General features: G+C 45.3%; 1 protein-coding gene across 6 annotated transcripts in view; it reads right to left on the bottom strand.

Moving 5' to 3' along the window:
* The window catches only part of SCAI (suppressor of cancer cell invasion), a 200,490-nt gene extending 179,259 nt beyond the window's left edge, over positions 1 to 21,231 (bottom strand). For 2 of the 6 annotated variants that reach the window (XR_007719683.1, XM_050760603.1), the window contains exons 1-2: positions 21,063 to 21,211; positions 20,318 to 20,362 (exon numbers count right to left, since the gene is read on the bottom strand). Coding sequence is in view for 5 of the 6 variants with exons in the window: in XM_050760603.1 (XP_050616560.1) it covers positions 20,318 to 20,362; positions 21,063 to 21,115 (98 nt within the window). In the remaining variant the exon portion in view is untranslated. Of the gene's footprint in view, positions 1 to 20,317; positions 20,363 to 21,062 lie in introns of all 6 variants that reach the window. The other 4 variants (XM_050760601.1, XM_050760604.1, XM_050760606.1 and 1 more) reach the window with 4 other exon arrangements.

Below are 21,231 nucleotides of genomic sequence, written 5' to 3'. Positions count from 1 at the left end.
GTACTGCCTCATACCATGGAGCTAGCCTCCCACAAAGTGAGTTGGGGGTGTGTGTGTGTGTGGGTGGGTGTGTGTGGGTGTGTGAGAGAGAGATAGAGAGAGACAGAGAGAAAGAGAGAGAGAGAAAGACACATGCAAGGCAGAAGCCAGTCCTTTTAAAACCCAATCTGGGAAGTGACATCTCATCACTTCTCCTGTGTTCTATTCACTAGAAGTGTATCACTAAGTCCAGCCCACACTCAAGGGAGGAGAATTCAGCTCCATCTTTTAAAGAAGGGAGAATCAAATCATTTTTGGCTAGATCATTAAGTCCCACTACAGGGACTAGAATTACTGATGAAAATATAAGTAGCCAGATAAGACATCAACGGATGTATTATCATCACGGTACTTCCCAATCCCCTAGATGATAGTCCTATTTGCTTCTTTGCCTCAAGGGAGGTTTGTGTGTGTTTTCTGAAAATATGAACTCCTTGAGGAGATTATGCTGAGGGAAGAAGGGTAGAACAATGAGTGTCTTTGGTGGGGGCTGGGTGTTAGGTAGAAACAAGAAGAAAAATGGGAGCAATTTATCTGAGAAGGAGAAGGAGTTCCTTCAGGATCCACAAAAAGAGGGAACCTGCAATTGCCTCCACATCCTACCAGCGCCCAAGTCCTTAGAGAGAAATTGGCATGTGTTGCACCAAGGAAAGCAGAAGGCTGGACATCAGAATCCCCAGGCTTCAAGGCCTCGTGTCCTCTTAGACCATGTGCTCAGTCACATCCAGCACAGGCTGAAAACCAACCTTTCACCCTTCTCCTGGTACCTCAAAAACCTATCAGAGTCTCACATCACTCTAAGGAGGGGTGAATACCTATGATTAATCACTGAGATCGCATTTGTAACCAGTTTGGTAGAATTGAAGGGGAGGAGGTCCCAGGGCAGAATTTTTTTTTTTTTTTTTTTGAGAGACAGGTTCTCATTATGTTGCCCAGGCTAGCCTAAGCTCAAACCATCCTCTTACCTCAGGATCCCAAAGCGCTGGGGTTACAGGCACGAGCCACCATACCTGGCCCCCAGGGCAGAATTTCATTTCATTTAAAGGCATTAAAATATTGTAATACTTTTTGTTTACCTGATTTCATGAGGTAAGATTCACATGTCCTATATAATCGATTAATATACTAACCTATGGATATCTTTTACAAATAAGTAATACTGGTGGTTTCAAAGAAAGTTCCAAACAAGCTACTCCATTTAAGATTCTTCCGGCCGAACGAGGTGGCTCACACCTGTAATCCCAGCACTTTGGGAGGCTGAGATGGGTGGATCACCTGAGGTCAGGAGTTTGAGACTAGCCTGGCCAACACGGGGACACCCTGTCTCTATTAAAAATATAAAAATTAGCCAGATACGGTGGTTCGTTCCTGCAGTCCCAGCTACTCAGGAGACTGAGACAGGAGAATCGCTTGAACTCAGGAGGCGGAGGCCTCAGTGAGCTGAGATCACACCACTGCACTCCAGTCTGGCCAACAGAGTGAGACTGCATCTCAAAAAAAAAAACAAAAAAAAAATTCTAAGCCAGGTGCAGTGGCTCACACCTATAATTTCAGAACTTTGGGAGGCTGGGGCAGGAGGATTGCTTGAGGCCAAACATTTGCAACCAGCCTGGGTAACAAAGTCAGACACCCATCTCTACAAACAATTTTTAAAAATAAAAAACCTGCCGGGCGCAGTGGCACATGGTACCAGCTACACAGGAGGTTGAGGTGGGAGGACTGCTTGAGCCCAGGCGTTCAAGGTGCTATAAGCTGTGATTGTGGCACTGCCCTCCAGCCTGGGCAACAGAGCAAGACTCCATCTCTAAACTATATACAGGTAACTTGGCCGGGTGCACTTTGTGGGGCTGAGGCAGGTGGATCACCTTAGGTCAGGGGTTCGAGATCAGCCTGGCCCACATGGTGAAAACCCGTCTGTACTAAAAATACAAAAATCAGCAAGGTGAGGTGCCAAATGCCTGTAATCCCAGCTACTCAGGAAGCTGAGGCAGAAGAATTGCTTGAACCCGGGAGACAGAGACTGCAGTAAGCCGAGATTGCACCACGGCACTCCAGCCTGGGAGATAGAGCTACACTCTGTCTCCAAAAAAATAAAAATAAAATTAAAAATAAAATGTATATGTATAATTTACACATAAAATTTGGGGGGATATATATATATATATCTCCTAACATATAGAATATTAAGCAATTAGTTATACATCCATGTCTATCCAACTGAGTTCTCATCCTCCTCCAGGAAATTCCTGACCTTACTACAAAGCCATCCGTTTGGGTTAGGGATCCACAATTTCCATTAAAAAAAAAAAATGTTGACCAGGCGCAGTGGCTCACGCCTGTGATCCCAGCACTTTGGGAGGCCGAGGCAGGCAGATCACGAGGTCAGGAGTTTGAGACCAGCCTGGCAAACATGGTGAAACTCTGTCTCTATTAAAAATACAAAAATTAGTGGGGCGTGGTGGTGGATGCCTGTAATCCCAGCTACTCGGGAGGCTGAGGCAGGAGAATTGTTTGAACCCAGGAGGTGGAGGTTGCAGTGAGCCAAGAGCGTGCCATTGTACTCCAGCCTGGGTGACAGGGTGAGACTCCGTCTCAAAAAAAAAAAAAAATTCATTTCTAATACCTCATCACTTCATCTCTCAATAGACCCAGCCATAATCAGCATCATAAATTACCTTTATTTCAGGATACCATTTAAAAAAATATAACACCCAGCTGTGTGCGACTCAAAGTTTTATAAAAAACCTGAAGAGGTTTTTATCAAAAACCCAAAAAGTATAAGAGAAATTACATTTATGGAGAATTATTGAACAAAACAGTATATAATCTATTCTTCTAGATTTGTGGATTTCAAAACTACATCTAGGTTATATGATCATTTCTTTCAAACAAAATCCTACACAAATATTAATAGAACCTCAAGTCAGAAACCAGATAGAAACAGAGTACTGTTAGAAACATTTCTTTCTCAGCTTAATGGACTTCTCAAAAAAGAAAAGAAAGAAAAGGAAAGAAGAAAGGAGGAGGAAGAAAGGAGGAGGAAGGAAGAAGGGAGGAAGGGAGGAAAGGAGGGAGGGAGGGAAGGAGGGAGAGGAAGGGGAAGAAGGAAGAAAGAAAGAAGAAAGAAGAACTTCAAGAAGAAATGGCCAATTCCAGGACTGAGCAGAAAACAAAGACAGGCCTGGAATATCTTATTGAACCAAGAAGCAAGAAAGCTATCACAGTCTACTGGAGTCTGTCAAAAAGACCCAGGAGCCAATTTAAGCTGGTCAAAATGAACAAGAATAAGAGAAATACTTATCGTGAACCTCACTGAATATGTTTAAATCCATAAGTTAATAACATTGTTAATAGAAAACAAAAAAAAAACAAACAAAAAAACCAGTCACTGGCCAGGCGCAGTGGTTCATGCCTGTAATCCCAGCACTTTGGGAGGCCGAGGCGGGTGGATCACGAGGTCAGGAGTCCAAGACCAGCCTGGCCAAGATGGTGAAACCCCGTCTCTACTAAAAATACAAAAAAATTAGCCAGGCGTGGTGGCAGGCGCCTGTAATCCCAGCTACTCAGGAGGCTGAGGCAGGAGAATCACTTGAACCTGGGGGGTGGAGGTTACAGTGAGCTGAGATCACACCACTGCAGTCCAACCTGGGCAACAGAGCAAGACTCCATCTCAGAGGAAAAAAAAAAGAAAAAATCCAGTCGCCTGTGGAGCGTGCTAGCACTCACTCATTCTGAAAACTAGCCAACAAGGGGAAAAAACAAGCATTTACCTGCTTTTACTTCTACAAACTGTACCAAATAGTCAATGAAGGGAAGGAGAACAGATCAGCTGCCAGGAGGCTGAGGTGCAGAGAGAATATGATGACTGCAACAGGACTGCAGGGTGAGTTTTCTGAGGAAATAAAATGTCACAACTCTTACTGTTCTATCCTGTTTGTTGTAGTGGTGGTTATATGAGTTCTACAGATGTGTTCAATTTCATGGAACTGTAGCCACAAACATCAGTTTCACTGTGTGTTTATTTTATTTTATTTGTTTGTTTTTCTGAGACAGAGCCTTGCTCTGTCGCCCAGGCTGGAGTGCAGTGGCACAATCTCGGCTCACTGCAACCTCCACTTCCCGAGTTCAAACAATTCTCCTGCCTCAGCCTTCCAAGTAGCTGGGATTACAGGGGTGCGCCACCACTCTTGGCTAATTTTTGTATTTTTAGTAGAGACGGGGTTTCACCATGTTGGCCAAGTGGGTCTCAAACTCCCAGCCACAAGTGATCAATTTGCCTCGGCCTCCCAAAGTGCTGGGATTGCAGGCACGAGCCACCATGCCCAGCATCACTGTGTACTCATTTTAAAAATAGAATTCAGGGGCAAGGTGCAGTGACTCACGCCTGTAATCCCAGCACTTTGGGAGGCTGAGGCAGGTGGATCATGAGGTCAGGAGATCGAGACCATCCTGACTAACACGGTGAAACCCCATCTCTACTAAAAATACAAAAAATTAGCTGGGTGTGGTGGTATGCGCCTGTGGTCCCAGCTGCTCGGGAGGCTGAGGCAGGAGACCGGCATGAACCTGGGAGGCGGAGCTTGCAGTAAGCCAAGATCACACCACTGCACTTCAGCCTGGGTGACAGAGCGAGACTCCGTCTCAAAAAAATAAAATAAAATAGAATTCAGGCCGGGCAGAGTGGCTCACGCCTGTAATCCCAGCACTTTGGGAAGCTGAGGAAGGTCTATCACCTGAGGTCAGGAGTTCAAGACCAGCCTGGCCAACATGGGGAAACCCCACCCTTACTAAAAATATAAAAATTTGCTGGGTGTGGTGGTGCACAACTCTAATCCCAGCTACTCGGGAGACTGAGGCAGGAGAATCGCTTGAATACAGGAGGCGGAGAATGCAGTGAGCTGAGATCACACTATTGCACTCCAGCCTGAGTGACAAGAGCAAAACTCCCTCTCAATAAAATGCAAAAGAATGCTTAAGTCAGTAAGGAAAACGTCTCTGGAAGTATTCCAGCTAATAATGAAGAGGGAATGAGCCAGGCACAGTGGCACTCACGCCTGTAGTCCTAGCACTTTGAGAGGCTGAGGAGGGCAGATCACTTGAGGTCAGGAGTTCGAGACCAGCCTGGTTAACATGGTGAAACCCCGTCTTTACTAAAAATATAAAAGTTACCCAGGTGTGGTGGTGCACACCTGTAATCCTAACTACTCAGTTGGCTGAGGCAGGAGAATCGCTTGAACCCAGGAGGCAGAAGTTGCAGTGAGCCGAGATCACGCAGACTACAACTTAAAAAAAATAAAAAGAAGGAAAGAATTAGAATTTCTTTCTTTTTTATTTTTTTTTTGAGACAGAGCCTCACTCTGTCACCCAGGCTGGAGTGCAATGGCGTGATCTCGGCTCACTGCAACCTCTACCTCCTGGGTTCAAGCAATTCTCCTGCATCAGCCTCCCAAGTAGCTGGGATTACAGGCATGTGCCACCACACCTGCCTGATTTTTGTATTCTCAGTAGAGATGGGGTTTCACCATGTTGGCCAGGCTGGTTTTGAACTCCTGTCCTCAGGTGATCCATCAGCCTCAGCCTCCCAAAGTGCTGGGATTACAGGTGTGAGCCACCGTGCAGGGGTGAAACAATTAGAATTTCAACATTTGCAACCCCTAATGAATTCATAAATCTAGATAACGATTACTATGGGTTCCTAACATAAAAAAGAGAAGTTTTCATGAAAGTTCACACTTTCTATGAAGCACTTTTTTTCTCTTTTTTTTTTTTTTTTTTGAGACGGAGTCTTGCTCTGTTGCCCAGGGTGAAGTGCAGGGGCGCTATCTTGGCTCACTGCAACCTCCACCTCCTGGGTTCAAGTGATTCTCCTGCCTCAGCCTCCCTAGTAGCTGGGATTATAGGCGCCCACCACCACACCCGGCTAATTTTTGTATTTTTAGTAGAGATGGGGTTTCGCCATGTCAGCCAGGCTGGTTTCAAACTCCTGATCTCAGATGATCCACCCGCCTCGGCCTCCCAAAGTGCTGGGACTACAGACATGAGCCACCACGTCCAGCCAAAGCATTCTTAAAACAAACAAACAAAAAAACAAATTAACTCTATCAATTTACAAGACACAAACAGAACAGAGAAACATCCTAAGTGATACTATGGGGTCATAAAGTCAGCAAAATTCAGACTGTGGAAAAACTGGTCAGTGGTTGCCAACTGGTCAAGGGGGACAGAAGGGAATTTTGGGGAGTGATGGAACTGTTCTATATCATGATTATAGTTTTGATTACACAACTACATTTCTCAAAATTCAAAGAACTAAAATAGGTGAATTTCACCCTGTGTAAATTATATATCAACTTTTTTAAAAATTAAAATTCAGACTGAAAAACTTTTTTTTTTTCTTTGAGACGCAGTCTTGCTCTGTCGCCAGGCTGGAGTGCAGTGGCACAATCTCAGTTCCACTGCAACCTCTACCTCCTGGGTTAGAGCGATTCCCCTGGCTCAGCTTCCTGGGTAGCTGGGACTACAGCCGCACACCACCAAGCCCAGCTAATTTTTTTTTTGTATTTTAGTAGAGACCTGACCTCGTGATCCGCCCGCCTCAGCCTCCCAAAGTAGTGGGATTACAGGTATGACCCACTGCGCCTGGCCAAGACTGGAAAACTCTTAAAAATGAACATGCTTTCTTCAAAAAATAAATGGCACAGGAAAAATGAGTGGAAAAGCTATAGACTAAAAAAGACTTAAGAACAACTCAACTATTTACAAGTTATGAATCTTATCTGGATCCTGGTTTGAACAGGTTTTTTTTTTTGTTTTTTTGTTTTTTTTTTTTTTTTTGAGACAGAGGTCTCACTACATTGTGCAGGCTGGGCATTAACCCACTCCTGGGCTCAAGTGATCCTCCTACCTCGGCCTCCCAAATACCTGGGACTACGGGTGCAAGCCCACCACGCCCAGCTAACAAACAGATATTTTTTTTTTTAAATTATTAGCACTGGACGTGGTGGCTCACGCCTGTAATCCCAACACTTTGGAAGGCTGAGGCAGGTGGATCACCTAAGGTCAGGAGTTCACGACCAGCCTGGCCAGCATGGTGAAACCCCATCTCTACTGAAAATACAAAAATTAGCGAGACATGAGGTGGCGCGCGCCTCAGCTACTTGGGAGGCTGAGGCAGGAGAATCACTTGAGCCCAGGAGGTGGAGGTTGCAGTGGGCCGAGATTGTGCCATTGCACTCCAGCCTAGGCAACTACAGCAAGACTCCGTGTCAAAAAAAAAAAAAAAAAAATACCCAATTGTGGAAATCTAAACATGGATATTAAGGGAATATTGGTTTTTAAATTTTTTTCTTGAGGCGGGAGACAGGGTCTTGCTCCGTCACCCTGGATGGAGTGCAATGGCACTATAATAGCTCACTGCAGCCTCAAATTTCTGGGCTCAAGCAATCCTCCCGACTCAGCCTGTTGAGTAGCTGAGACTACGGGCACACACCACCAGACACAGCTAATTTTTTTTTTTTTTTTTAAATAGAGATAAGGTCTGGCTATGTTGCCCAGGCTGGTCCGGAACTCCTTGCTCAAGCGATTGTCCCACCTCGACTTCCCAATTACAGGATTACAGGCATGGGCCACCACACCCAGCCGGGAATACGGTTAATTTTCAAGTTACTGTTAATGGTAGTGTGCTTATGTATTCTAAAAGAAGCCTTATACTTCAAGAATACATACTGAAATATTTATAGATGAATATGAATATGATGTATGGAACATATTATAGGTAAAGTTGGGGGTATAAAGATAAAACATGACTGAGTTGAAAATTGTTGAAGCTGGTGATAAACAATTTAGGCTCACTGTAGTATTCTAAGCTGGTGTGTATTTGTAATTTTCCAAATTAAAAATAAACATACCAGCTAGGCATGGTGGCTCACACCTATAATCCCAGCACCTTGGGAGGCCAAGGTGGGCGGATCACCTGAGGTCAGGAGTTCGAGACCAGCCTGGCCAACACTGTGAAATGCCATCTCTACAAAGATACAAAAAAAATTAGCCAGGCATGATGGGAGATACCTGTAATCCCAGCTACTCGGGAGGCTGAGGAGGGAGAATTGCTTGACCCCGGGAGGCGGAGGTTGCAGTGAGCCAAGATTGTGTCATTGTACTCCAGCCTGGGCAACAGAGCAAGACTCCGTCTCAAAAAACTACATAAATAAAAATAAACATACACACATACATACATAAAACATAGGAGCACAGCCTGAGGCTAGGCTTGTTACCCTCCCTCTGGCAACTCCCGGTACTCTACCCTCCAGGAAGCCCTTGAATGAGTCCCACGGGACCTGTGAGCTCTTTTTGAATGCCCTTGAAAATCACTGCTTGACTCTTCCAGGTTTCATTCTTGAACAAAATATTACCGTGAAAATGCTGCATACATTGACCATGCTATCTTGGCCCTGCAGTCTGCTTTTACAGAATTGAATTTTGGCTCTATGCCCTAGGTTTTCACTGACAAGAAAGAGCTTTACCAAAACCACTGCATTTGCTGCAGGGACGTTGCTGAGGCCCACCTACCACAAGCTCTGTAACTATAGAATAGTCCTGTGTTTCAGTGTAGATTAGAAAAGTGTTCTAGTTTTCCACAAAACTATCTTCAGAACCTGTTTCTCAGCAAAGAGTATAGAGATCTAAACTCCTAGAGATAAATACTACCTGTCTGATGACTACCTGCAGAAATACCCTGCAGTGAACAGATAACACTACAGAGAAAGAGATAACACCCAAATGTCAGAAAGCAGTTTGGTCTGTTTTCACACCGTGTTACTGTAACACTCTGTTTCTCTGCATTTCACTCAACATGCTTTCGCTAGGTCATCCCATTCATTTTCTTTTCTTTTGTCCTTTTTTTTTTTTTTTTTTTTTTTTTTGAGACAGCATCTTGCTTTGTCACCCAGGCTAAGGTGTAGTGGCACGATCTTGGCTCACTGCAACCTCCACCTCCTGGGTATAAGCAATTCTCCTGCCTCAGCCTCCTGAGTAGCTGGGATTATAGGCGCATGCCACCACGCCTGGCTAGTTTTTGTATTTCTAGTAGAGAAAGGATTTCATCATGTTAGCCAGGCTGGTCTCGAACTCCTGACCTCATGATCCACCCACCTCGGCCATCCAAAGTGCTGGGATTACAGGTGTGAGCCACTGTACCCAGCCACTCCGTTCATTTGCATGACTTGGATCACCAAGTGTTTGCTGAATGCTTTAAAATCTATACCTGAAGCCCTTAACTTGCTTCTTTGCAAAACACTCATATTTTTAACTGCCTGGTTAGAAACAGTTCATCGAAGCACCTCACGATCCATATAGCCAAAATAAACTCATGTTCTTACCATCCCAAACTTGCTCTTGCTCCTGTGTCTGCTGTCTCAATTAAAAGCATTCTCCGGTGGCTCATGCCTGTAATCCCAGCACTTTGGGAGGCCGAGATGGGCGGATCACGAGGTCAGGAGATCGAGACCATCCTGGCTAACACGGTGAAACCCCGTCTCTACTAAAAAATACAAAAAACTAGCCGGGCGAGGTGGCAGCCGCCTGTAGTCCCAGCTACTCAGGAGGCTGAGGCAGGAGAATGGCGTAAACCCGGGAGGCGGAGCTTGCAGTGAGCTGAGATCTGGCCACTGCACTCCAGCCTGGGTGACAGAGCGAGACTCCGTCTCAAAAAAAAAAAAAAAACATTCTCAGGCCAGTGCAATGGCTCACGCCTGTAATCCCAACACTTTGGGAGGCCAAAGTGGGTGGATTGCAAGGACAGGAGTTCGAGACCAGCCTGACCAACATGCTGCAGCCCCATCTCTACTAAAAATACAAATTAGCTGGGCGTGGTGGCACACGCCTGTAATCCCAGCTATTCAGGAGGCTAACGCAGGAGAATCACTTGAACTCGGGAGGTGGAGGTTGCAGTGAGCCAAGATTGCGCCACTGCACTCCAGCCTGGGCAACAGAGTGAGACTCCGTCTCAAAACTAAATAAATAAATAAAAGCATTCACATCCAACCTATTATTCAAGCTGCAAGCATCTCAAGATACTGTGGAGAAAAGTAAAAGGCAAGCCATATATGGGAGAAAATATCAGCAAAATATATACCTTGTAACAAATTTGTGGCCAGGCACAGTGGCTCACGCCTGTAATCCTAGCACTTTGGCGAGGCCGATGTGGGCAGATCACTTGAGGTCAGGAGTTCGAGACCAGCCTAGGCAACATGGTGAAACCCCAGCTCTACTAAAAATACAAAAATTCACCGGGTGTGGTAGCAGGCACCTTAATTGCAGCTACTACAGAGGCTGAGGCAGAATCACTTGAACCCGGGAGGCAGAGGTTGCAGTGAGACAAGATCGCGCCACTGCACTCCAGCCTGGGTGATAAAGCGAGACTTCATCTCAAAAAAAAAAAAGAATTTGCTTTTTTAAAGTTTGTTTTTAGAATACATAAATAACTCTTACAACTATATAAGAAGACAAACAACTGACAAAAAGTGAGCAAAAGATCTGGACACTTCACTAAGTTATATGAATGGCAAATTAGCACATGAAAAGATACTCAACATCATTAGTCATCAGGGAAAGGCAAATGAAAACCACAATGACACATACCACCGTACACCCACAGAAAGGCAAACAATGGTGGTGGTTTCAAGGGTATACATCTATCTCAAAATTTATCAAATTGTACACTTCAAATATGTACAGCTCACTGTAAGCCAATTGTACCTCTATAGACCTGTTTAAAAAAAAAAAAAAAGAATCACAAGACTAAGTATTGGTGAGGACAGTTGGCAGGGCTAGGATTCCAACTCTAATCCAGGATTTCTCAGCCTCAGCACTAATGACATTTTGAGCTGGGGAACTCTTAGATTAGGATGCTGTTCCATGCATTTTAGGACATGTGGCAGCATACCTGGCCACTACCCACTAAGTGCTCTAAGTTGTAACAACCCAAAATGTCTACTTAGGAGGCAAAACCCCCGTTTGCTGAGAACCACCGCTTAGTCTGACACCACAGCCCAAGCTATGAAACATCTTTCTTTCCACTCCTGACACTAATTTAGTTCACCCAAGACCTCATTATTAGTCAGTCTACATCTAGGCTGTCATCTCTTGTCATTTCAATCGTCACACTACCACCAAATTAACCTTCTAAACCTTCAGGGCTCAGATAAATGACTGCAGAAACTGCCCTCACTACCGGTATGCAGAATTCCTAAAACCCCTTTGTATATACTGTGTAAACCTTTGACTATATACAAAGTCATTACACTGTCTCATAGTTCAGTGTCTGTCTTCCCATTAATATATGAGATTTTCCCCAGCAAGAGCCACCTCACTCATATCTATATCCCTAGAACCCAGAACTAGAAAGCATTCAAATGTTCCTTAAACAAATTACATACAGGCCGGGCGCGGTGGCTCAAGCCTGTAATCCCAGCACTTTGGGAGGCCGAGACGGGCGGATCACAAGGTCAGGAGATCGAGACCATCCTGGCTAACACGGCGAAACCCCGTCTCTACTAAAAACACAAAAAATTAGCCGGGCGAGGTGGCGGCGCCTGTGGTCCCAGCTACTCGGGAGGCTGAGGCAGGAGAATGGCGGGAACCCGGGAGGCGGAGCTTGCAGTGAGCTGAGATCTGGCTACTGCACTCCAGCCTGGGCGACAGAGTGAGACTCCGTCTCAAAAAAAAAAAAAAAAAAAAAAAACAAAAAACAAATTACATACAACAACAAAATGCCTGGATCCCTTTGCTTTAAATATATAACGGGGAAAAAAAAAAGCCCCCAAATCGTACAGTAAAGCTTTCATCAATGTGAATCCTATCCAAATGGATCTTGTTTATTTTTTGAGACGGAGTCTCGCTCTGTGGCCCAGGCTGGAGTGCAGTGGCCAGATCTCAGCTCACTGCAAGCTCCACCTCCCGGGTTTACGCCATTCTCCTGCCTCAGCCTCCCGAGTAACTCAGACTACAGGCGCCCACTACCTCGCCCAGCTTTTTTTTTTTTTTTTTTTTTTTTTAATTTTTTAGTAGAGACGGAGTTTCACCATATTAGCCAGGATGGTCTGGATCTCCTGACCTCGTGATCCGCCCGTCTCGGCCTCCCAAAGTGCTGGGATTATAGGCTTGAGCCACTGCGCCCAGCCGGATCTTGTTCTTAATAGGACCAGAAAGGATTCTCTAACTCATAACCCAAACATTATTAACAGACATTCTGGACTCCAGAATTTTCCAAAAGCACATAGAGACCAAGTTTTCTTTTCTTTTCTTTTCTTTTTTGAGACGGAGTTTTGCTCTTGTTGCCAGGCTAGAGTGCAATGGCGCAATCTCAGCTCACTGCAACCTCCGCCTCCCGGGTTCAAGCGATTCTCCTGCATCAGCCTCCTGAGAAGCCGGGATTACAGGCATGTGCCACCATGCCAGGCTAATTTTGTATTTTTAGTAGAGACAGGGTTTCTCCATGTTGGTCAGGCTGGTCTCAAACTCCCGACCTTAGGTGATCCGCCCACCTCAGCCTCCCGAAGTGCTGGGATTACAGGCGTGAGCCACTGCACCGGGCCAAAGCTTCCTAATCTTAAAACTCCTTTCAGTTCAGTGCAGTTTTTCAGGGGCATTAAATATCACACCCATCCCACATTAACTCCTCTTGCCACCAATTCATTTATTGGTTCACTAGTTTTACTGAGCTCCACCTCAGTACTAAGGGTGCAAAGATAAACTATGATACGGAAATAAAAGTTTTAAGGGGAAAAAGATACAAAGAAATAGTAATAGTGCATGAGGTTCTTATCTCGAACTGTCTTCGTTTTTCTTAAACTGTCTTACAGTTTGGTCTGCACTAGAAATGTCCTCAAAAGATAACTCAGCCACTAACACCTATCAAAAAGAATTATTTAACATCAATATCCTAAAATAAAAATCATAATTTTAGGTCAGGCATGATGGCTTACGCCTGTAATCCCAACACTTTGGGAGGCCGAGGCAGGCGGATCACTTGAGGCCAGGAGTTCGAGATCAGCCTAGCCACCATGGGGAAACCCCCCCTCTACTAAAAATACAAAAAATTAGCTGGATGTGGGGTGGTGCACCCCTTTAATATCAGGTATTCGGGAGGCAGAGGCACAAGAATCACTTGAACCCAGGAGGCAGAGGTTGCCGTGAGCCGAGACAGCACGACTGCACTCCAGTCTGGGCAACAGAGCAAGACTCCATCTCAAAAATAAATAAAAATTTTAAAAATCCTAATTCTGGGCTGGGCATGGTGGCTCACACCTATAATCCCAGCACTTTGAGAGGCCAAGGCGGGTGGATCGCCTGAGGTCAGGAGTTCAAGACCAGCCTGACCAACATGGAGAAACCCATCTCTACTAAAAATACAAAATTAGCTGGACGGCCGGGCGCGGTGGCTCAAGCCTGTAATCCCAGCACTTTGGGAGGCCGAGATGGGCGGATCACAAGGTCAGGAGATCGAGATCATCCTGGCTAACATGGTGAAACCCCGTCTCTACTAAAAATACAAAAAAAAACTAGCCGGGCGAGGTGGCGGGCGCCTGTAGTCCCAGCTACTCGGGAGGCTGAGGCAGGAGAATGGCGTAAACCCGGGAAGCGGAGCTTGCAGTGAGCTGAGATCCAGCCACTGCACTCCAGCCTGGGCGACAGAGCGAGACTCCATCTCAAAAAAAAAAAAAAAAAAAAAAATTAGCTGGACATGGTGGCGCATGTCTGTAATCCCAGATACTTGGAAGACTGAGGCAGAAGAATCACTTGAACCCAGGAGGCAGAGGCTGCGGTGAGCCAAGATCACACCACTGCACTCTAGCCTGGGCAACAAGCAAAGCTTCATCTCAAAAAATAATAATAATAATTCTGTCAACTGTTTTTCTAAAATGTACTACATATGTAATATAATTGTCAACAACTCTACATAGCAGACCCATTCAATCAGTTACTCAAGGCTACATTCAACAATTAACTTACCTTTTTTTTTTTTTTTGAGACAGGTTTTCACTGTTGCCCAGGCTGGAGGGCAGTGGCGCAATCATGGCTCACTGCAGCCTCCACCTCCCAGACTCAGCTGATCCTCCCACCTCAGCCTCCCAAGTAGCTGGGACTATAGGTGTGTACCACCATACCTGGCTAATTTTTGTATTTTTGGTAGAGATGAGGTTTCACCATGTTGCCCAGGCTGGTCTCAAACTCTTGGGCTCACACTATTCATCTGCCTCAATTAATTTATCTTGAAGTATTTACCAGGAATTTGTATCATTTGATATTCAGAATTTCTATGGCCACAATATAAAACTGATACTAATACCTTTCTGGGTCTTTTTTTGTTTGTGTTTTTTTTTTTTTTTTTGAGATGGAGTCTCACTCTGTTGCCTGGACTGGAGTGCAATGGTGTGGTCTCAGCTCACTGCAACCTCTGCCTCCCAGGTTGAAGCGATTCTCCTGCCCCAGCCTCCCAAGTAGCTGGGATTACAGGCACCCGCCACCACGCCCGGCTAATTTTTGTACTTTTAGTAGAGACGGTTTCACTATGTTGGCCAGGCTGGTCTCAAATTCCTGATCTTGTGATCTGCCTGCCTCGGCCTCCCAAAGTGCTAGGATTACAGGTGTGAGCCACCATGTCTGGCAACTAATACCTTTTTTTTTTGAGATGGAGTCTTGCTCTGTCGCCTAGGCCAGAGTGCAGCGATCTAGGTTCTACTGCAACCTCTGCCTCCCAGGTTCAAGTGATTCTCCTGCCTCAACCTCCTGAGTAACTGGGATTACAGGCATGCGCCACCATGCCTGGCTAACTTTCGTATTTTTAGTAGAGATGGAGTTTCACCATCTTGGTCAGGCTGGTCTCGAACTCCTGACCTCGTGATCACACCCGCCTCGGCCTCCTAAAGTGCTGGGATTACAGGCATGAGCCACCACGCCCGGCCTAACACCTATTTTCCTAACTATCTGGCTACAACCATTACATTCTTATTCTATAATTCATCTTTGGGGTCTTAACTGTACATTTTGTTTTCTAGCTTTAGAGCAACCCCTGCACTGTTTTCTGAGGAAAATCTTGGTCCTGCCCATAGGACCTTTACATATGTATGCTGGTTGTCCATTCAGGTCAAAATCCTGACATGATCAGGATCTGATCTAAATCAGGCATGCAGAGTATGTAGCCTCATGATTCCGGACTGAGAAAATAAACTCATTGCGACCTGATGCTTACTTAAATTCCTGGAGAATTACTTAAGGATTTGTTCACTCAAAAATTCAATAAACTGTTCTCTACATGCCAGATGCTATTCTAGCTGCTGGGGATAAACAGTGAACAAAATACATATAGTCCCCACAGTGTATGCATCCCTCTTTACCTCTGAATCAAGCCAAACCATCAGAGAGCCATACACCAAAAAACCACATTGCTTTGGCCCTGCGGAGACTGTTCACTGGCAATAACTCAACTTGGATTGAGAAGTATAAGAAGCAATCTTTATTTATTTATTTATTTAAGACGGAGTCTCACTCTGTTGCCCAGGCTGGAGTGTAGTGGCGCAATCTCGGCTTACCGCAACCTCTGCCTCCCAGGTTCAAAAGATTCTCCGACCTCAGCCCCCCGAGTAGCTGGGATTACAGGAACACACCACCATGCCCAGCTAATTTTTTGTATTTTTAGTAGAGATGGGGTTTTGTCATGTTGGCCAGATTGGTCTCAAACTCCTGACCTCAGGTGATCCACCCACCTCAGCCTCCCAAAGTGCTGGGATTACAGACGTGAGCCACCACACCTGGCCAAGAAGCAATCTTTAAAATCTCACAACATATGTTTGACTTTAGAGATACCATGAATCTGAAAATTGAACTTTATTTTCTTCTTCATTTTACTCCAGAAAACTCAGAGCCAAACACCAAAGCAACCATTAGCAATGATGCAGGACTTTCTGGTCTACGCACTAATTCTGCCACTGGCTTTATCTGCTTCTTTCATTTCTTCTTGGCCTTTATTTTTAATCTTCTCATTTTGAAAAGAAGTGAGAAATAAAAGATATGTGATGGGTGCTTTTTAATCTAAAATTTATTGTATATCTTCTATGTGCCAGGCACTATCCTAGGCACCTTACAACCTTAGGGAAGTCAAACAATTATTTCTTTTTTTTTTTTTGAGACAGAGTTTTGCTCTTGTTGCCCAGGCTGCAATGCAATGACGCAATCTCAGCTCACTGCAACCTCCACCTCCTGGGTTCCAGCAATTCTCCCGCCTCAGCCTCCCGAGTAGCTGGGATTACAGACATGCGCTACCACACCCAGTCAATTTTGTACTTTTAGTAGAAACGGGGTTTCTCCATGTTGGTCAGGCTGGTCTCAAACTCCCAACCTCAGGTGATCTGCCCACCTCGGCCTCCCAAACTGCTGGGATTACAGGCGTGAGCCACCGCACCTGGCCGAACTATTATTTCTACTACATAGATGAGGAAACTGAGGCAGAGACAGGCTTATTAACTTGCACATGATCTCGCAAACTACATTTGACAGAGCTGAATTCAAATTCAGCCCAGACCATTTCATGTAAGTGTATGTACAGGCCATGACAGGACCCAATGAGGTGGAGCAGAGGGGGGGTGAGGGGAAGCCCTCACTGAGCAAAGTCTTAAAGGAGGGGACTTGTCAAGGAGCAAGGAGAAAGTATTCCAGAGAGAAAAATCACATACAAAAACCCAAAGCAGACCAAGTACAGTGGCTGACGCCTATAATCCCAGCACTTTGAGAGGCTGAGGAAGGCGGATCGCTTGACCCCAGGAGTTCACGACCAGCCTGGGCAACATGGTAAAACCCCACCTCTACAAAAAATGCAAACATTAGCTGGGCATGGTGGTGCACATCTGTAGTCCCAGCTACTTGGGAGGCTGAGGTGGGAAATCACCTGGGCCCGAGAAGTCTGGGCCCAAGAAGATCACACCACTGCACTCTAGCCTGGACTGGAGTGAGACCCTGTCTTTAAAAAAAAAAAAAAAAAAAAAAAAAAAAAAACTAAAAACAAAAAACCAAAGCAAAGAGGGAACATAAGTTCTGGGAACGGCAAATGGAGCACAGAGTTACATGCGGCAATTAATTCATCTTGAAGGTTCACCAGAAAGTTAAATCATTTAAATGTAGACATTTAATAGTTCCATCATTGAAAATTGCTACGGCCAAAGTATTAACTGTGGCTGGGAAAGTATGAAGAAGTAAAATAAAGGCAACCTTTTTATATGATTAGGCTAAAAGTCTGAATGATGTTCAATAAGCAATGAGGAAGCACAGAAGGATCCTAAGCATGAGAATTACAAGATCGATTTGCACAGTACAGGGAAGGAATTACAGATTCAAGGTAGGGAAACCAGTCAGAAGGCTACTGAAGAGTCTGGCAGTGGGGTAATGAGAGTTAAACCAGAGCTATCCAAAAGAAATACAATGCAAATAAATACAATGCAAGTTACATGTATGTAGCTTTTAATTTTCTAGTGGCCATATTAGGAAAAATAAAAAGAAAGGCTGGGTATGGTGTAATCCTAGCACTTTGGGAGGCCAAGGCTAGAGCATCACTTGAGCACAGGAGTTTGAGACCAGCCTGAGCAACATAGTGAGACCCTGTCTCTAACAAAAAACAAAAAATTAGCCTGGCATGGTGGTGCACCATCTGTAGTCCCAGGTACTTGGGAGGCTGAGGTGGAAGGATTACCAGGTCAAGTCTGCAGTGAGCTGTGATTGTGCCACTTCACTTCGGCCTGGACAACAGAGCCAGGCCCTGTCTCAGGAGAAAAATAAAAAGGAAAAAGAAATAAGTGAAGGCCAGGCCCAGTGGCTCACACCTGTAATCCCAGCACTTTGGGAGGCCTAGTCAGGCAGATCACTTGAGGCCAGGAGTTCGAGACCAGCCTGGCCAACATGTTGAAACCCCGTCTCTACTAAAAATACAAAAATTAGCCGGGCATGGTGGTGGGCGCCTGTAATCCCAGCTAATCGGGAGGCTGAGGAAAGAGAATTGCTTGAACCCAGGAGGCAGAGATTGCAGTGAGTCAAGATCACATCACTGCACTCCAGTCTGGGCAAAAAAGTAAGACTTTGTCTCAGGAAAAAATAAGTGAAAATAATTTTAGTAACAATTTTATTTACAGCCAGGCATGGCAGCTCACACTTGTAATTCCAGCACTTTGGGAGGCCAAGGTGGTTGGATCATTTGAACCCAGGAGTTTGAGACCAGTCTGGGCAACATGGCCAAATCTTGTCTCTACAAAAAAAAAAAAGCTGGTGTCAGGCGCCGGTAGTCCCAGCTACTCCAGAGGCTGAACTGGCTGGATGGCTTGAGCCCAGGAGGTGGAGGTTGCAGTATGCTGAGATTGCACCACTGCACTCCAGCCTGGGTGACAGAGCCAGACCCTGTCTCAAAAAAAAAAAAAAAAAAAAAGTCTTTAATCTAATATACCTAAAATATTTTTCACTATGTTATCAATATAAAAAGTTACTGAGAAATTTTATGTATTCGATTTTTGTACTAACTTGAAATCTAGTGTGTATTTTATACTTATCTCATTTCAGACACTAAATTCTCATTGGACATATTTGATATATATTTAGATTTCATAAAATGACAGATGAAAAATACAGACTCACATACCCAAGTTGTTCAAAACATACTTGAATGTCTCCCAATAGGTGATCAAGTAGCAGTTTGTCAAGTTAATTTAATTACAATTAAATAAAATTAAAAATTTAGTTCCTCAGTCATGCTAGATGCATTTTGAGTGCTCACCTGCATATGGCTACTGGATTGGACAGCATAGGCCTAAAGTGTGACAAAGAAATTCTGTTGGCACTTCCACCATCAGCATTTTGTGTCTGTTTACTGTTGAGATTTTCTGTCTATTAACATCAATAACTTGCCAGATATTAACTATGAAAGTAGTCCTACTGGTCACATAACTACAGTAGCTTACTTTCTCTAGGCCAATGCCAACATCTGTGAAAAAGGAATCATCTAATGACTACACAGAATTGCTATGTAGTACCTCTCACATGGAATGCAGTCAAAAATGTTTGTGATAAATATATCTTCGTCTTCATTACTCAAGGACTAATTCATTTTGTTTGTGGACTACTTAAACTCTTTGTTTCTGTTTTTCTAAGGTTCAACCATTCGAGTTAACCACACAGTGTCCAACGACAAAAGATAAATCAATAAGAAAAGCTACTTTCAATTGTATATTTATTAGGATCATTATGGTATAACAGTTAAGAGCTTAAGCTCTGGAGTCAGACTGTCTAGATTCAAATCCTGGTTTTATCTTTTACTAGATGCATGATTCTGGGTAAATATTTGGCCCCTCTGTGTCACAGTTCCCTCTTCTGTAAAACAGTGACAACACTACATATTCTTAGAGTGCTTTGAGGATTACAGGAGAAGATACATATAGAGCATTCGCACACAGTGCTTGGCACATAGTAGATGCTCAATAAAATTAGTTTCTTTTATTTTTTGAGGCAGGGTCTTGCTGTGTTCCCCACACTGGAGTGCAGTGGCATGATTACGGCTCACTGCATCACTGCAGCCTTGACTTCCTGGGCTCAAGCAATCTTCCCACCTCAGCCTCTTGAGAAGCTGGGACTACAGGTCCACAACACCTACTCAGCTAGTTAGTTTTTGTGTTTTTTTTTAATTTTATTTTTTGTTTTTGTGGGTACATAGTAGGTGTATATATTTATGGGACCGGCTAGTTTTTCAATTTTTTATAGAGACGGAGTCTTGTTCTGTTGCCCCGACTGGTCTTGAACTCCCAGGCTCAAATGATCCTCCTGCCTCAGCCTCCCAAATCTCATGCCTCATGGGATTGAAGGCATGAGCCACCCCAGCCAAGATGAGCTTTTTAAACAGAGATGCAGGAGAAACTGAAATTATGGCTAAGGTAAAAAAAAAAAAAAAAAAAAAAAAAAAAAAAAAAAAAAAAACTAGCTGAGATCCTAACACAACATCATAAAGTAAAAAAGTAGGATCTCTCAAGATTTCCCACATTATCTTAGATACCAAAAAAAAAAAAAAAAAATCGACTATAGAGGTAATAATTTGAAGTCCTCAAAAGAAAAATCATGCATGTGGTTATTTTATTTTAAAAAGGGGATAAATAAGAAACTTCATCTACTGACAGTGTACAATTATGCAGTACGGCACAGGTGCAGCCAAGCAAAGAAAAACATGAAGCAAAATAGGAAGGCACTGCCTTACCTGCTTCTCCGTTTTCGAGGCGGTTTCTCCACTGTGCCAGTCAGTCTACAGACCAAACAAATAAGACAGTAACTAAAAGTAATATACAAGAAAACATCTCCCGGCGCTACCGTGCCAGTCAGGAACTAAACAGACCACCCTCTGGGACCACAGGCTCGCCAACCCAGACCTGACCTTACAAACGCCTTATGCCCTGTTTCCCAAGACCAAGCACTCCTGGGACTCACCGTTCCCCTAATTCCCCCTGAGCCCAAACCTTCCTGGTCCCTCACCGCATCTTCAACCCCTGCTCGTCACAGCCCAGCTCCCCAAAATCAACCACCTCCACCTACTCATTGTCTGCCTCGTCACCCCCGTAAGCTCCCCCAGCCTCCCCTTTCCTGTGCCCATCCGCTCCCGACCGTACACTGCCCTCTCCACGCCCCGCCTCTCCGGGCCCGGCGACCCCCGCATTCCACGGCCCCTCCCGGGGCGCGCGCGCCTTGCCCCTCCCGGCCCCGCGCCGCCAGCCTCACTCCTCGGCGCCCCTTCCCTCACACGCCCCTCTCACCTGGCCTCGAGGATGCGATCGCGCCCAGCCCGCGCCGCCGCCTCCAGGCGCCCCCCAGATCCCCCCAGCCTGCACCCCCCGCCCCTCCGGTCTCTGCACCCCGAATGCTCCGCGGCCCCGAGCCGCTGCCCCTGGGCCCGCTCCCTGGTCCCCGCCCCATCCCCAACCCCGGCCTCCACCCAGCCCCTGCCCCACCTTGGGGCCAGGCGACTCCGCGGCTGCTGGGGCTGCCGGGCTCCTCTGACCATCCGGCTCCTGCTCCGCCGCGGGAGCTGCTCCGGCGGCCGCAGGGCTCGCTCGGGAAGCTGAGGCGGCGGAGGCTGGAGTAGGCGGAGAGGCGGGAGGAGGGCCTCGCGCCTCTGCC

The sequence above is a fragment of the Macaca thibetana genome, chromosome 15, assembly GCF_024542745.1.
Source record: "Macaca thibetana thibetana isolate TM-01 chromosome 15, ASM2454274v1, whole genome shotgun sequence".
Taxonomy (NCBI): domain Eukaryota; kingdom Metazoa; phylum Chordata; class Mammalia; order Primates; family Cercopithecidae; genus Macaca; species Macaca thibetana.
Note: the sequence above shows the minus strand (reverse complement) of the source record. Positions and strands in the feature narration are given on the sequence as shown.